Genomic DNA, 17053 nt, shown 5'->3' with positions numbered 1-17053 from the left:
GAAAGAATTAACCAAGGTTTGACTTTTGAGTACTTGACCTCGAATTGGAGTTTTGATGGTTCAGATAGGCCCGAATGGTGATTTTTGTCTTAGGCATGCATCCGGATTTGGATTTGGAGGTTCGTAGGGTAATTTGAAGCATTTCGGCGAAATTGGAAAGTTGAAGTTTTGGAAGGTAGAGAGGTTTGACCGAGAGTGGATTTTGATGATATCGGGGTCGGAATACGATTCCGATAGTTGGATTAGCTCCGTTATGTCATTTGGAAATTGCATGCAAAATTTGACATCATTCCGGGTTGATTTGATATATTTCGGCGCGAGTTTTGGAAGTTAGAAGATTTGAAAATTCATAAGTTCAATTCGTAGTATGATTCATAGTTTCGATATTGTTTGATATGATTTGAGACCACGGGCGAGTCCGGGTTATGTTATGGAACTTGTTGATATATTTCGACGGGGTCCCGGGGGCCTCGGGTGTGTTTCAGATGGGCTACATGCCATTTTTTTCATGTTTTGAATTGCTGGTTTCTGGTGTGCCCGTTTGTTCTTCGCGATCGCGAAGTGGTTCTGGGGGATCAGTGATTTGTTTATCGCGGACGCGATGGTGCTCATGCGTTCGCAAAGCTCTAGCTGTTTGTTGTTCGCATTTGCGTGCTTGTTTACGCGTCCGCGTAAGGCAACTGGGGCTGGTGGAGTATTTCCTCAACGCGTTCGCGAAAAAATGGATGCGTTCGCATAGCCTTGCATTATTGTTCATCGCGTTCGCAAGGTATATGCCGCGAACGCGAAGCTTGTATTCCCTGGGCAGCAGTTTTGTACTTCGCGATCGCGATGCTTGTTCCGCGATCACGTATGAGGAATGTCTAGGCAGAAATATAAGAACTATATTTCGAGGGTTAGCCATTTTTATCATTTTGGGAGTTGTAGACCTCGGTTTTGGGAGATGTTTTGTGAGTTTTTCAAGTAATTCATTAGGGTAAGTTATCTCTACCCGAATCTTATTATATTTCATGAATCCATGGTTATTTTCATCCTTTAATTAGTGAATTAAGTTAAAAATTTTGGGGAAAATTTGTAAAATCATTCAAAATGCAAAATAATGATTTGAAAGGCGAATTGATGTCGGAATTTGATAATTTTGGTATGGTTGAACTCGTATCGGAATGAATGTTTGGGTTTTATAAATTTTATCGGGTTTTGAGATGCGGTATCGGGGGTGACTTTTGGGTTGACTTTTTAGTTTTTGTTAAAGATTGAAACTTTATTATCCAGAATTATTTTCTATGAGTTTTATTTATAATTTGAAGTTATTTTGGCTAGATTTGAGTCGTCCGGAGCTTATTTCACTCGAGTAGGTCATTTTAGAGTATCGGTCTAGCTTCTTTAAGGTAAGTGTCTTGTCTAACTTTATGTGGGGGGAAACTACCCCTTAGGAATTGAGTTAATTGTGCTATCTTGTTATGTGAAAGTCGTATACGCAAGGTGACGAGTGAGTACACAGTCTATATGTGGTAATGGACCGGTTCAGAGTATCTAGTCTCTTCCCATGCCTTTAATTGAATGGTCATAACATGTGATATCTCGTTGTTAGTCTACTCTTACATGTTCTATTTGACGCTGTTAGCACTTATTGTACCTCTTACTCGATATTTGACCCTTATAGCCTTAGTTGAAGTTATTACCTTCCTTATTATCTTGTTAACTCTTAATAGTTGAATTTCTTTAATGACTCTGTCCTTATCTGCTACATGTCATAATTGTTGTGATCGCATACCTAGTTATCGCGTGCCTTACCTGTCCTGTCATTTTTGTAGAGTTTGTTTTATTCCTTTGATTTTTACGTGGTTCCTTTTTTGTCGTGTACTCATACCCTTGATTGTAGAAATTCTTATAAATTGAGTTATTGAATTGTTGTTGTTGATTTAATTTATTGTACGGGGGATCAGGTTGCATGCCGCAACATGTGAAATAAGCATAAGGGTGAATTATGATATTGATATTGTATGGTGGGATCGGGTTGCACGTCGCAACAGGTGAAATAAGAGTGAATTGATATGGTGAAATAAGAGTGAATTATGATATTGACTCTGATTATAAGGCGGGATCGGGTTCCGCGCCGCAACATATATTTATTTATAACTATTGATTTTCACACGTTGGAATAAGGATGAATAGTATTATACGGTAGGATCGGGTTGCGCACCGCAACAGTTTATGTGTTTTGTATTCCCTGTTGTATTGTACAGGCTTCGGTTCGTTCGTACGAGACTCAGAGAATTTGTATTTTCGGTTTTCTTTGGTTTCCCAAGATTGAGTTGTTGTCATTAATTTATTGTATTGCCGTCATTTCCTGAATGCTTTTCCTAATACTATTAATTTGGTGAATTGATTTCAAGATGTATTTACTACGCTGAGTCATTACCTCATATCCTGCTGAGTTGTTAGTAATATAGCGATTTTAAATAAAAGAAGTAATAACATGCTTACCTTATGTGACTTTTAAGTTAAAACTCGTCGTTTTATTCGGTACTTTACCATTTCTAATAGTTGTCATATTTTACTTTAATTGATTTCTCAACTTAATCTCCTTACCATGTCTGATGTGTTTACTTTACTTAAAAATGAATTGTTATTATGTTTTAATTTAATAAATTCTATATTAAATTTAGTAGCTTATCCGATGTTGTATTTTATTTGAAAATGTAATTTTCTTCACCCAAATAATTTCTATAATAAACTCATTTTTCTCATTGATTTCCTCCTTAATTCAGAAACTGTAATTTTACTATACGATATATAAATAAAATCTCTTTAACATCCTAATTAGCATTGGTCACAAATATTATATACCGAGTAGCACGTGGATTTTGCCGTGCGAAGTGAGATGGAAAATGTGGGCACAAGGTGCCATGTGTGTTAAAGTATTGGAAGTTGTGATTTCTGATATGAGATTACGAGAAGTGGGATTGTTGAAATTGTGTACTAGAAATAATTTGATTGGTTGAGTTGACATCGTTTTCCCTACTTGAGCACATTTATACTACATCCGTACCCCGACTATGTTGCTGCTTAATTACTTGGTTATTTATCATTGCCATTCGTGTCCCCCTTATCTTTACTACTGTTTGTAATCTGAATTCTTTCTGCTATTGGCATTACATTGATATTCATTCCTTGTTAGCTTTATGTCATATCCTGCACAGGTTAACATGTTCGGTAGGTGTCTTGATCTGGCCTCGTCACTACTCTACCGAGGTTAGGCTTGAAACTTACTGGGTACCACTGTGGTGTACTCATGCTATGCTTCTGCAGATTTTTGTGCAGAACCAGGTACTTCGGATCGAGTTGGTTTTTAGATTCATGCTTGTGCTGATGGAGACTTCAAGGTATACCTGCTGGACATTCGTAGGTTTCGAAGTCACCTTCTATTGTAATTATTTCCATTATTTCCTATTAATCCGGAACAATGATGTATTCGTTATGTATAACTACTCCTAGAAAGGCTTATGACTTGTACTATCGATTTTGGGATATTGTATCATGTTGAGACTATTGGTTTATTTAGAAATTTCGGGTTCATGTTCAACATCTGTTTAGTAGAATTTGTTATCATTTCGATATGTGTGATAAGTTGGTATTAGAGCTCTAGGTTCATAGGTGCTACGAGTCATAAGCAGGTTTAGTAGAGTCTTGCGGATCGGTACAGAGACGTCTGTACTTATCTTTGAGAGGCTACAGAAACTATTAGGAAATTCCACTTCTTTCAATCCTTATCGTGTGACATTGATTCAGATCGAAGCATATGTCTTATGTTCCTTTGCATCCACTCGTGTATGGTGTTGCGCACTCGGTACCAGCTATGCACCAGCAGTTCGTGATGTTGCGGATGGGCTACGAGGGAGTCAGGGATGCTCAAATATTGTCTCAACGTATCGTCCAGACCGAGGATGCGAAGGTATTGAGACCCTATTTAGTTTTTCACGTGGGGGTGGAGCGGGTTCTGGCATTTGGATGATAAGTACAAGCTTGGGAAGGTTTAATTGGTTGACTAGTGGTCGCGATCGTGGTAGGGTCACGAGGTGGATGTTGATTGAGGATAGTTGGTGGTATTAGAGACTATGTGGTTCGTATGGGATTTCTATTTAGTGAAAGGTACATATTATCATTCGAGGCACTAGAGGAAGCGAGTTTGACTGTCAAGAGTTTGTGAATCATCGGATGTTGTGTCCTATGGCTTCGCGCCAAGTGGGGGAGTCCTCTATCAACGAGCAGCTTCCAGGGTAAGGTGTTGTATCAGGTTTGGCCTGGGGTGTATGTATACGGTATTGAAAGGTTTCCTGAAATTTGCATTTATGCATCATTTATAAATCTACATTTCAGTATCAAGCGGGTCCGAGAAATAACTTCAGATTCAAAGAAGGTCTATTCAGGGTGGGCATCTCGGTTGGGGAATTATGGGGTGCTTCTAAGGAAATACAGTGGTTTATGAGCTTCTGGGCTACGTAGTTTGTACTAGGATTTTCTGCATTGAGTTTTGTTTGGGGTCGTTGTGTATCGACAGGAAGAAGTGTTACCCCAGAGGAAAGACGAGGAGTATCTGAAGAAATAGGTCAGCTCTGTGGTGTTGGGTCAGCATAGCAATGGAAATAATTGGTCCTTTTTGGATGGAAATCCTCTGCCAGCGTTTGTGGCAGTACTCTTGGGTTGGACGATTTGTGTGACTCGGTTAAGTTGGGGAGATGCGGTCATGATGGCTTAGTTACATGCGGGCGGGTCTCGGAGAGTTCTTGATAGTGTCGGCCACAGCTTGAGTCGGTTGTCTGCTACGAGCATAAGGAATATGTTGTACATTACGGTCTTCTCTTGGACGGATATCAGAAGTTAATAGAATGTTGGCATTATTGGATATCATATGTGAAGATCGTGCATTTTAGAAAGGCACCTTGTGTTTTGGTTTGCAGATGCTTGGCTAGTGGTATGGTGATTACTGGGTTTTGAGGCTTCTGAGGTTCAAGTTTTGTTATGCGGCCCGAAAAATCTATATGGGTGTTTTCGCAAGATGATGGGGTGTGACTGATATGTCAGCCATTGGAGTAGCATAGTTAAGGCCGGGTATGGAAATTACGGTATTCATGAGGTTTTGGGCTGGATGTCCTCATATGCAGACTATTTCTTATTTGTGGATTGTGAAGAAATGTTGAGAATGGAATAACTGATGGCATAAATTATCGATAGGTTGCTATAGACATTTGGAAGGATATTTACCTGTTTGGGAATGATTAGGATTTGGTTTGGGGGCTATTTGAAAGCCCAATGGGAATGTGTATTTTATCACAGTTATGTTACCGGGCAGAATGGATATTATTTGTGCCCCTGGCCTATGTTATGTGCCTCTCTCTTATGCTATGATGGGATGTGAGGTTGTATGATTATTCTCCACGCATGTTGTAATTCCGTTCGGGCCTTATGGCAATGTGGGCAAGATGCCCTCATGATGTTGATTTGCTCATTGCACCTTACTTGTGCTTGCGTTCCTCCATGTTGTATTATTTCTATCCATTTTCCACAGTTATACTTGTGCACTCTATTGTGCTTGATATCAGCATTCATGTGATCAGTGAACCCGAGCACTTTGACTCGATGGGTATCCCTATGTGGATTAATATATTTGGGACCAGGCTACACGCCGCAACGGATGTTATGTGGGATACCCTTTCCTTGTGTTTATTTGGTGTTATTGTTTTCCCTTTGTGGGATGAGTTAATGAAACTGTACTTTTGTTGTTATATCTATGGTACTTGTTAGATAGTCCTCGTACCTTGTTGTCCTTCTATTTTTGCTGCATAACTGAGTTATTGCTGGTCTAGTGTATGAACCGTGTTGTGTGATGATCTATGTGGTTCCATGATGAGTTGTCAGTTGGGCTGCTTGCTTGGTGTACGGACGAGAGAGCTTCTTGACTTGTTTATTTCATGGGTGGTTATGAGTTTCCGCATGTTTCTTTATCATGGGCGGAGTTGCGGAGGTCCGGAACAAAGTCTTATTCGATGTGAAATGTATTACCAGTGCCAAGATTGATATAGGATAGCTATGGTGGTCGGAAGTTATTACTACAAGCATTTGAGTTGTGTGGAACATCATGTGATTGTACCTTGGGTTGGAATTGTGGCTCGATTCAGCCTGTTCAGGTTTATATAGTGTACTGATGCGAGATTCGTGTACTATGATGAGTTTCAGATGTTGAGGGTTGGGTTCTGTCCTAAATTTATGGACTAAAGATGAAGTGAGATCTTCAGTTAAGTTGCGTTTTCAGGCCTACATGGATTAGGGTGATGTGGAATCACCCCGGGTGTATGTATGGTAAGATCATGCAGTGATTTGATAGCTTTGGAACGACTCCTGGCACGTTCGAGGACGAACATAGTTTAAGTGGGGGACGATGTAATGAACCGACTGGTCGTTTTGAGCAATTGCGTCCAGTTCGGCAGTTTGAGGTCATGAGTAGCTTTACATAGTGTATTATGACTTACGTGCATCATCGGTTCGACTTTTTGAGAGGTTCGAAAAGGATTTTAGGGAGTGACTCTCATTTGAGAAGCTCGAAGTTGAAAGAATTGACCAAGGTTTGACTTTTGAGTATTTGACCTCGGATTGGAGTTTCAATGGTTCCGATAGGCCCGGATGGTGATTTTTGACTTAGGCGTGCTTTTGGGTTTGGATTTGGAGGTTTGTAGGGTAATTTGAAGCATTTCGGCGAAATTGGAAAGTTGAAGTTTTGGAAGGTTGAGAGATTTGACCGAGAGTGAAATTTGGTGATATCGGAGTCAGAAAGTGATTCCGAGAGTTGGATTAGCTCCGTTATGTCATTTGGAGTTTGCATGCAAAATTTGATGTCATTCCGGGTTGATTTGATATGTTTCGGCGCGAGTTTTGGAAGTTAGAAGATTTGAAAATTCATAAGTTAGATTCGTGGTGCAATGCGTAGTTTCGACGTTGTTTGATATGATTTGAGACCTCGGGCAGGTCCGGGTTATGTTATGGAACTTGTTGATTTGTTTCGACGGGGTCCCGGGGGCCTCGGGTGTGTTTCGGATGGGCTACAGGCCATTTTTTTCATGCTTTGAGTTGCTGGTTTCTGGTGTGCCCGTTTGTTCTTCGCAATCGTGAAGTGGTTCTGGGGGATCTGTGATTTGTTCATCGCGGACGCGATGGTGCTCATGCGTTCGCAAAGCTCTAGTTGTTTGTTGTTCGCATTTGCGTGCTTGTTTACGCGTCCGCGTAAGGCAACTGGGGCTGGTGGAGTATTTTCTCGACGCGTTTGCAAAACAATGGATGCGTTTGCATAGCCTTGCATTATTGTTCATCGCGTTCGCAAGGTATGTGCCGTGAACGCGAAGCTTGTATTCGCTGGGCAGCAGTTTTGTACTTCGCGATCGGGATTCTTGTTCCACGATCGCGTATGAGGAATGCCTGGGCAGAATTATAAGAACTCTATTTCGAGGGTTAGCCATTTTTATCATTTTGGAAGTTGTAGACCTCGGCTTTGGGTGATATTTTGTGGGTTTTTCAAGCAATTCATTGGGGTTAATTATCTCTACTAGAATCTTATTATATTTCATGAATCCATGGCTATTTTGCGTCATTTAATTACTGAATTAAGTTGGAAATTTGGGGAAATTTTGTAAAATCTTTCAAAATGTAAAATGATGATTTGAAGGATGAATTGATATCGGAAATTGGAAATTTTGGTATGGTTGAACTCGTATCGGAATGGATATTTGGGTTTTTTAAATTTAATCGGGTTTTGAGGTATGGGCTCGGGGGTTGACTTTTTAGTTTTTGTTAAAGATTGAAACTTTATTATCCGAAATTATTTTATATGAGTTTTTTTTTATGATTTGATGTTATTTTGGCTAGATTTGAGCCGTCCGGAGGTTGTTTCACTCGAGCAGGTCATTTTAGAGTATCGGTCTAGTTTTTTTGAGATAAGTGTTTTGTCTAACTTTGTATGGGAGAAACTATCCCTTAGGAATTGAGTTAATTGTACTATCTTGTTATGTGAAAGTCGTGTACGCAGAGAGACGAGTGGGTACACATATGTGGTAATGGACCGTTTCAGAGTGTCTAGTCTCTTCCCATGCCTTTAATTGAATGGTCATAACGTGTGATATCGCGTTGTTAGTCTACTCTTACATGCTTTATTTGACGTTGTTTGTACTTATTGTACCTTTTACTCGCTATTTGGCCCTTATATGCCTTAGTTGAAGTTATTACCTTCCTTAATGTCTTGTTACTTCTTAATTGTTGAATTTCTTCTATTACTCTGTGCTTATCTACTACCTGTCATAATTGTTGTGATTGCATACCTAGTTATCGTGTGCCTTACCTATCCTGTCATTTTTGTAGAGTTTGTTGTATTCCTTTGATTTTTACGTGGTTCTTTTATTGCCGTGTACTCATACCCTTGATTGTAGAGATTCTTGTAAATTGAGTTATTTAATTATTGCTGTTGATTTAAATTATTGTACGGGGGATCGGGTTGCACGGCGCAACAGGTGAAATAAGGGTGAATTGTATGGTGAAATAAGTGTGAATTATGATATTAAGATTGTATGGTGGGATCGGGTTGCGTGCCGCAACATATTTTGTTTAATATTATGATATTGATACGGTGGGATCGGGTTGCACGACGCAACAGGTGAAATACGGGTGAATTGATATGATAAAATAAGAGTGAATTCTGATATTGACTCTGATTATATGGTGGGATCGGGTTGTGCGCCGCAACATATATTTATTTATTACTATTGATATTCACACGGTGGAATAAGGGTGAATAGTATTGTACGGTGGGATCGGGTTGCGCGCCGCAATAATTTATGTATTTTGTATTCCCTGTTGTATTGTATTGGCTTCGATTCGTTCGTACGAGACTCGGAGAATTTGTATTTCCGATTTTTCACTGCTTTCCAAAGATTGAGTTGTTGTCATTCATTTATTGCTTTACCGTCATTTTCTTAATTCTTTTCCTAATACTATTATTTTGGTGAATTGATTTCAAGATGAATTTACTACGCTGAGTCATTACCTCATATCCTGCTGAGTTGTTAGTAATATAGCGATTTTAAATAAAAGAATTAATAATATGCTTACCTTATGTGACTTTTACGTTAAAACTCGTCGTTTTATTCGATACTTTACCATTACTAATAGTTGTCATATTTTACTTTAATTGATTTCTCAACTTAATCTCCTTACCCTCTCTAATGTTTTTACTTTATTTAATAAGGAATTGTTATTATGTTTTAATTTAATAAATTCTATATTAAATTCAATAGCTTATCCGATGTTGTATTTTATTTGAAAATATTATTTTTTTCACCCAAATAATTTCTAAAATAAACTCATTTTTCTCATTGATTTCCTACTTGGTTCAGAAATTGTAATTTTACTTTACGATATATAAATAAAATCTCTTAAACATCCTAATTATCATTGGTCACGGATATTATGTACCGAGTAGCACATGAATTTTGCCGTGCGAAGTGAGATGGAAAATATGGGTACAAGGTGCCATGTGTATCAAAGGATTAGAAGTTGTGATTTATGATATGAGATTACGAGAAGTGAGATTGTTGAAATTGTGTATTAGAAATGATTTTATCGGTTGAGTTGACATCGTTTTCCCTACTTGAGCACATTTATACTATATCAGTACCCCGACTATGTTGCTGCTTAATTACTTGGTTATTTCTCGTTGCTATTCGTGTCCCCTTTATCTTTACTACTGTTTGTAATCTCGATTCTTTCTGCTATTGGCATTACATTGATATTCCTTCCTTATTAGCTTTATGTCATATCCTACACAGGTTTACATGTTCAGTAGGTGTCTTGACCTAGCCTCGTCACTACTTTATCGAGGTTAGGCTTGATACTTACTGGGTACCACTGTGGTGTATTCATGCTACGCTTCTGCACATTTTGTGCTGAACCAGGTACTTCGGATCGAGTTGGTTTTGAGATTCATGCTTGTGCGGATGGAGACTTCAAGGTACACTTGCTAGATGTTCGCAGGTTCCGAAGTCACCTTCTATTGTAATTATTTTCATTATTTCCTATTAATCCGGAACAATGATGTATTCGTTATGTATAATTACTCCTAGAAAGGCTTATGACTTGTACTGTCAATTTTGGGATATTGTATCATGTTGAGACTATTGGTTTATTTAGAAATTTCGGGTTCATGTTCAACAGTTGTTTAGTAGAATTTGTTATCATTTCGGTATGTGTTAGGCTTACCTAGTTTTGGAGACTAGGTGCCATCACGACTCCTTCGGAGGAATTTTGAATCGTGACAGGAAATCATCTTGTATTTATCGTTTCCATTAATAGATCTCAAATAACAAAAGAATGGTTCTTGTACAAATTCTTTAACAAAAAGTCCAAATTTACCCCCTCAACTTTTGATTATGATTAAAAAAGTTTTTCCAAGATTAGGAATGGCAATGGGGCAGAGCAAGTGCAGAGTGGGGCAGGGAAAACTCTAAACGGGGCAGGGCAGGGGAATTTTAAAATGGGGCGAGGCGGGGCAGGAGAGGGTAAAACTTAAATTTTGAAGAACTTTAAAGGGCATGGCATGTGTGGGTTTGGTTTGCCGGCTAAAAACTGGGCCGTTTAACGAGATGCCTGTGTATAGCATACATGGGCTATTACCATTTGATTTAGTTGCTTAAATTTTTCTACCGTTATGTATGGTTATGACTTGGTTAATGTTTCATTACTTTAAAATTAATTCAAACACTTTTAATATATCTTCATATTTTTAGACCAATAATTTTAGAAATTAAACCAAAATCAAATCAAAATGCTAGAGTTTCAATCATCACAACTTAATTGTATATATCTAGAACAAGATGCTAGTGTAGCTAAAAAGTTGTGAGGGATTAAGTTTTTATTTCTAGTTTATCATGCTATTCATAAGTAAGATGAAGAAATAAAAATGGCAGAGAAGATTTAACTACAAATTTGTTCCAGTTTCTTACATCTATAAATAACGATGACACTCTTCTAAAAAAGACCCTATTCACTGTAAGAAAGAAAATTCAGAGAAGCTGTTATTTTTAAAGATTAAGGGGTTGTTACTGTGGATAGTGGGACAAAAAAAGAAAGAGGGATAGGATAAAAAAAAAAACTTAAATAGGGCAAGGCGGGGCAGGGCATGACAAAATTTTGAAAAAAAGCTAAATGGGGCAGGACAACGCAGGTCAAAATCTTAGCGGGTCAAAGCTTGCCCTGTCCCGGCCCGCCCTGCACTATCCCATTTGCCATCCAAGATTGGAGCTCCCTTGGGGGGCAAGGGCAAAACTTTTTGCTAAATGGAAAAATATTATACCAAGTGTTTGTAATAGTTACTCAATTTGAATTAACAAAGGGGCAAATTTGACTATTTTGCCCTTATATCTTTTGGTCACAAAAACATAAAATATCCCATCCGAAATTCCAAATGGTCCATTATCGGCAAGTAGCTTTCTTTAATTATAGTTAGTTGACAAAACACTATCAAGATATCATTATTATAATAATAACTTCAAAGTCCATCATCTTAGCTGCCTCCTCAGTAGAGCCGCCAGTAAAATAAGACCGATCAAATAAAAGCCGCCATTAAAATAATGAATTTTAGGACTCTCGATTGGCACGTAAGTGCCAAAACTCTTCCAATACTTTGCTGCAACTTGGGGCTGCTAGGTTCTGAGCTTCCAGATATGGGATATTTCTAAGTTTATCTCCTAATTTACATCTCAACTAATATTAAGAAATTAAACAGGTACAGCAAATCATAAAATTTTCCTCTAAAGAAGACAATGAATCCGGTTACTGATTCATTGGCCTTTTCAGAGTCTGCATGCCATATTCACTAAGGGGTCGTTTGGTACAAGAAATAATAATAATAATTTCGGGATAGAATTTGAGATTGCATTTATCTTGTGTTTAATTATAAGTATTAGCTAATTTCAGAATAAATTTTACACTAAAATAGTAAAATCAACTATCACATGTAGAAGGTGGAATGGAATAGCTAATCCCATAGCCACTCACATAGAATATCCTTATTTATCTCACTATTTTACCAAATGATCGGTTAGTCTTCATGAGAATCCAGTATCCTCAATAAATGCAGTAAGAAGTTAGAAAATTTTCATTAAATCAATTCATATAATTTAAAAATATTAGATATGGAGCACTTAAGATACAATAAAAGATGTACCGTTAATAATAAAAGATAAGATAGAGTTTTAAATAGGAAAAAAAAAAACGGTTCGAGACACTCTTATGGAAGGCGTTGTCTTCAAAGTAGATTCTCATTCATTGCTCTGGTGCAATAGCAAAATGACATCTTACTCTTAAGATACAGCGAGCCACTCTACAATCTTCTATTGTATACTCAAATGAAAGTTTTAGAGAACTTTCAAATCTCTCAACTACTTTTAAGGGAATTCAAAATACGACCAATATTTATTACTTACTTACTTATAGTTAAATGATATGAATTTTATTTTAAATTTGAATTGAAAATATTAAATTACTTGATTTAATATAAACAATAGATATCGCTAAGTATTTACCACAAACATGGAGATACTACAGAAGATTTTATTATTTGTAACGATGATTAAGCAGCTATTCATCTGGTTGTGCAGGATGAAAGAAAGTAACTAGCTATAATTTCTTTTGTAAAGTCAAGATAGTACGGCACCTTTGGAGAAAATATAAAACTTGTACATCATCAAACTCATTTTCTTTTTTCCACAAAATGATCAAGTTGACATGTTAATAGCCAGGTCAGCCGGGGCGGCTCTTAACTTCATTAGCCTACGAATAACAAATACTCCAATAATATTCCACTCGAATATTTACATTTACACAAGGCTATCTCAATATAAATAGCTCATTGTTCATCTTAATTCTTCCAACAAGTCTTCTCATCATGTCTACCTCAGATAAACATAATACTCCTCAAATGGCTGCTATCACACTGCTAGGATTACTACTTGTTGCCAGCACCATTGAGATAGCAGGTTTCTGGTCAAATATTTGAACTTCCGAGCCAAAAATATTGTCTTATAATTTTGTTGGTGCAAAATCTTAATTTAGTTGATAGTTATTTGCTTATTTTTCTTATCAAATTGCTTGTGTTTTTTTCTCAAATTTACTTGCACTATATTCATTTAGCGATAGTTATTTGCTCTTTTTTCGGGTAACACTCACTCACAAGCTTTTCAAATTTGAGGGGAGGGCGGTGAATCTAAAATTTGAAATTTATGAGTTTAGACTAGTGTCCATTTGATTTATTGGCTAGACGTCTATTAGTTGTATAGTAAATCTTTTAACACATACACCGACCTGAGTCAAAGCTATTAGGTTCGTATTAACACATAACACATATTCCCTCTGTTCTAATTTATGTGACACACTTTCTGTTAGTTTCTTCCAAAGAGAATGACATATTTGATATTTAAAAATATTTTAACTTTAAACTTTTTATTCTCAACCTTTTATAACATCACAAATATTATGGAACATATTAGACTACAAGTTCCAAATATCTTATAGTCTGTACAAATATTATAGCATGTTTAATAACACAATTTTCACATTCTTCTTTTTCTTAAACTTTGTGCCGAATTAAATTATGTCACATAAATTAAAATGGTTACATCATCCCCTAGTGGAGGGACCTACCATGTCTACTGTAAGTTTTTAACTTTTCAAGAATTACATAATTGATTTAGTTTCTAACACTAATTCTAATTCTTATTGAGCAGGGGCTCAATCAATAGGTGTTTGCTATGGAATGCTAGGCAACAACTTGCCAAATCATTGGGAAGTTATACAGCTCTACAAGTCAAGAAACATAGGAAGACTGAGGCTTTATGATCCAAATCATGGAGCTTTACAAGCATTAAAAGGCTCAAACATTGAAGTTATGTTAGGACTTCCCAATTCAGATGTCAAGCACATTGCTTCCGGAATGGAACATGCAAGATGGTGGGTACAAAAGAATGTTAAAGATTTCTGGCCAGATGTTAAGATTAAGTATATTGCTGTTGGGAATGAAATCAGCCCTGTCACAGGCACATCTTACCTTACCTCATTTCTTACTCCTGCCATGGTAAATATTTACAAAGCAATTGGTGAAGCTGGTTTAGGAAACAACATCAAGGTCTCAACTTCTGTAGACATGACCTTGATTGGAAACTCTTATCCACCATCACAGGGTTCGTTTAGGAACGATGCTAGGTGGTTTACTGATCCAATTGTTGGGTTCTTAAGGGACACACGTGCACCTTTACTCGTTAACATTTACCCCTATTTCAGCTATTCTGGTAATCCAGGGCAGATTTCTCTCCCCTATTCTCTTTTTACAGCACCAAATGTGGTAGTACAAGATGGTTCACGCCAATATAGGAACTTATTTGATGCAATGCTGGATTCTGTGTATGCTGCCCTCGAGCGATCAGGAGGGGCATCTGTAGGGATTGTTGTGTCCGAGAGTGGCTGGCCATCTGCTGGTGCATTTGGAGCTACATATGACAATGCAGCAACTTACTTGAGGAACTTAATTCAACACGCTAAAGAGGGTAGCCCAAGAAAGCCTGGACCTATTGAGACCTATATATTTGCCATGTTTGATGAGAACAACAAGAACCCTGAACTGGAGAAACATTTTGGATTGTTTTCCCCCAACAAGCAGCCCAAATATAATCTCAACTTTGGGGTCTCTGGTGGTGTTTGGGACAGTTCAGTTGAAACTAATGCTACTGCTTCTCTCATAAGTGAGATGTGAGATGAGACACTTGAAATCTCTTTACATAAGTATTGCTTAGATGGAAAGCTTAGTAAAAACAAGAGAAATTTATTCTTCATGCAAGACACTAAATAACATTGCACGTCTCTGTAAGTCCTCATGGATTGTTATCCAGAGACGATGCAACTCTGAGTGGTTTTAAATCCCTTTTCTTTGTGATGTTGGTAATTTGGCAAGAAACTTTCTGTAAGTTTGTGAATTTCATGACTTTCTGTAAGTTTGTGAATTTCATGCACCATCAATTATACATCTTTTCCATGTTTGATCACATTAGGATTTGGTAATTGCAAAGTTTAGTTATTATTAATTAGTGTCTTTATCATTTGACTCGATCAATTAATCTTTAATTGGTAAGGCTTGATATATCGGAGCGACTCTTAGGTAGTGGCATTCAACTGATCTTTCTGTTATCCCATGTCTCCGTTAACCCTCATTAGAAATATATTATAATGTCACCTAAATCAGAGGTTTTAGAGCTTCAAAATCGATTGACAACAGTTTTGGAGTTACACTGTGGTTTAGGACATTCTGTTACATTATAAGGTATTTCACGTCGTATCAAGGTCGAATAAAATAATGGTACGCTCTTTCTTATCACAAATTTCTCTCAACTTCTAGACCAATTGAATCTTGTCTCCAATAAGTATTGCTTTTACTCTATGTTTCTCTCTATCAATTCAAGGCTCAAGCCATCAAATCGCTTGGTATTTCTCGCTCTCAATTAACCAATCGAGCTGTTAACTCTGCTAAAGTCTCATTCTTCAGCTTCTCAAACCACTCAAAGCTTCTCCAACAAAAAAAGTAGAAAAAAACTTTGATCCACATGTAAAACCCCATAACCATGTCATTCGAGTGAAGGAAGGTGCTTGAAATGCAACGAACAAACACGGCTTTGCCACTGCTTGTGATAGGTAAAAGAAAACTTGATTAGATAGTTCGTGCGGGGCATTTCCTACCTCGCCTTTGATCTTAGCTTTAGGCTTGCGAAACTAAGTAGAACCTAAGGCCCCAGCGAATCCGTAAATCTGAGGAGCATGCCACAGCAAAAAGGTTAGCTTTCAGATAAGAGATCTATTTGATCTTACCCACTAACTAGCTCTGTGTGAATTGTCCATTTCATCAACTCCAAAGGCAGGAAAGAAGACTATTGAGAGAGCAGCAAAAGAGCTCTACTTGCCTAACGAGGGCCTAAAGCCATATTGTTGGCCCGAGTTATTTTGGTTTTGATGATTGTCAAAGGAACACATGAATGAAATAGGTCCGTGAACGGTGTACACAGGGCACGGTCAGATTTAAGCAAAATGCATGCACGTGCAAGGGATACGTATAAGTGGCTATATCTGATAATCCCTAAACAAAAATCTTGCATAATCGAAAAGGAGCATGACTCCTTACTTGAAGAGAACTCTATCCTACATAAGGAAAGAATTAGATATTGAAGTTAACTAGAACTCTTCCACCAAGGAAAAGTGAAGCATCAAGTTTCTAGTTAATCCTAATCTTACCAACTCTATATATATCAGTGATGTTCTCTTTTACTTGTGCCGCATATACGCTGAAGTTAAGCAAGAATTGAGAGCAAAATAACAAGATATTTTGCAAGTAATTCCTATGTGATTCAAAAATGTGAACCTGAAGCTACATGAACCAGATAAAAGAACCAGTTCCATGTGTCTATCATTTATTCTAGTTCAATTATAGTAGGGCTTTTGAGTTGTACCTTTCGGCTTTCTTAGAAGCAAATTGTAATAGGTACTTGAGTTGTATTGTTCAAGTTAGATTTAAAATGAAACTGTCGCAACAGCCTGTGGCTGGTTGCTACAAGGATTAGAGGTAATCCTTAGGTTTACAAGAATTTTGTAAATATTGTTGTTTTGCTCAGAGCTATAGTGAAGTTTTGGGAAAAAATCGTACTAGGAAGTAGGTTGTGGTTTTTTCAACTTTTGAGCCGGGTGTTCTCCACGTAAAAATACTCGTGTTCTCTACTTTATGTATTATTTATTCCGCAACAGTAGATTAGGAACCAGGTTCTTCTATAAATTAGTGTAGGCAAAAATTGGACACCACACAAAGCACATCACCTCTTGTGTGGTATTGAAGTATAAAATATCAATTAGTATCGGAAGGGGTTATCCTTGAAGAGGCTAACACATTAGGAAAAGATCAAGTGAGTGCACCACCTGGAAA

At 37.5% G+C, this 17053-nt stretch overlaps 1 protein-coding gene across 1 annotated transcript; it reads left to right on the top strand.

Moving 5' to 3' along the window:
* Positions 1-12970: 12970 nt before the first annotated feature.
* On the top strand, positions 12971-15130 carry LOC107801151 (glucan endo-1,3-beta-glucosidase, basic vacuolar). Its single transcript, NM_001425899.1, is given in 2 exon segments — positions 12971-13076; positions 13824-15130. Coding segments are annotated over 2 exon segments (1113 nt in total). The 5' UTR covers positions 12971-12985; the 3' UTR covers positions 14846-15130.
* The last annotated feature ends 1923 nt before the right edge of the window (positions 15131-17053 follow it).

This window comes from Nicotiana tabacum, chromosome 14, assembly GCF_000715075.1.
Source record: "Nicotiana tabacum cultivar K326 chromosome 14, ASM71507v2, whole genome shotgun sequence".
NCBI classification, from domain to species: Eukaryota; Viridiplantae; Streptophyta; class Magnoliopsida; order Solanales; family Solanaceae; genus Nicotiana; species Nicotiana tabacum.
This window is presented reverse-complemented; position numbering and strand designations above follow the sequence as displayed.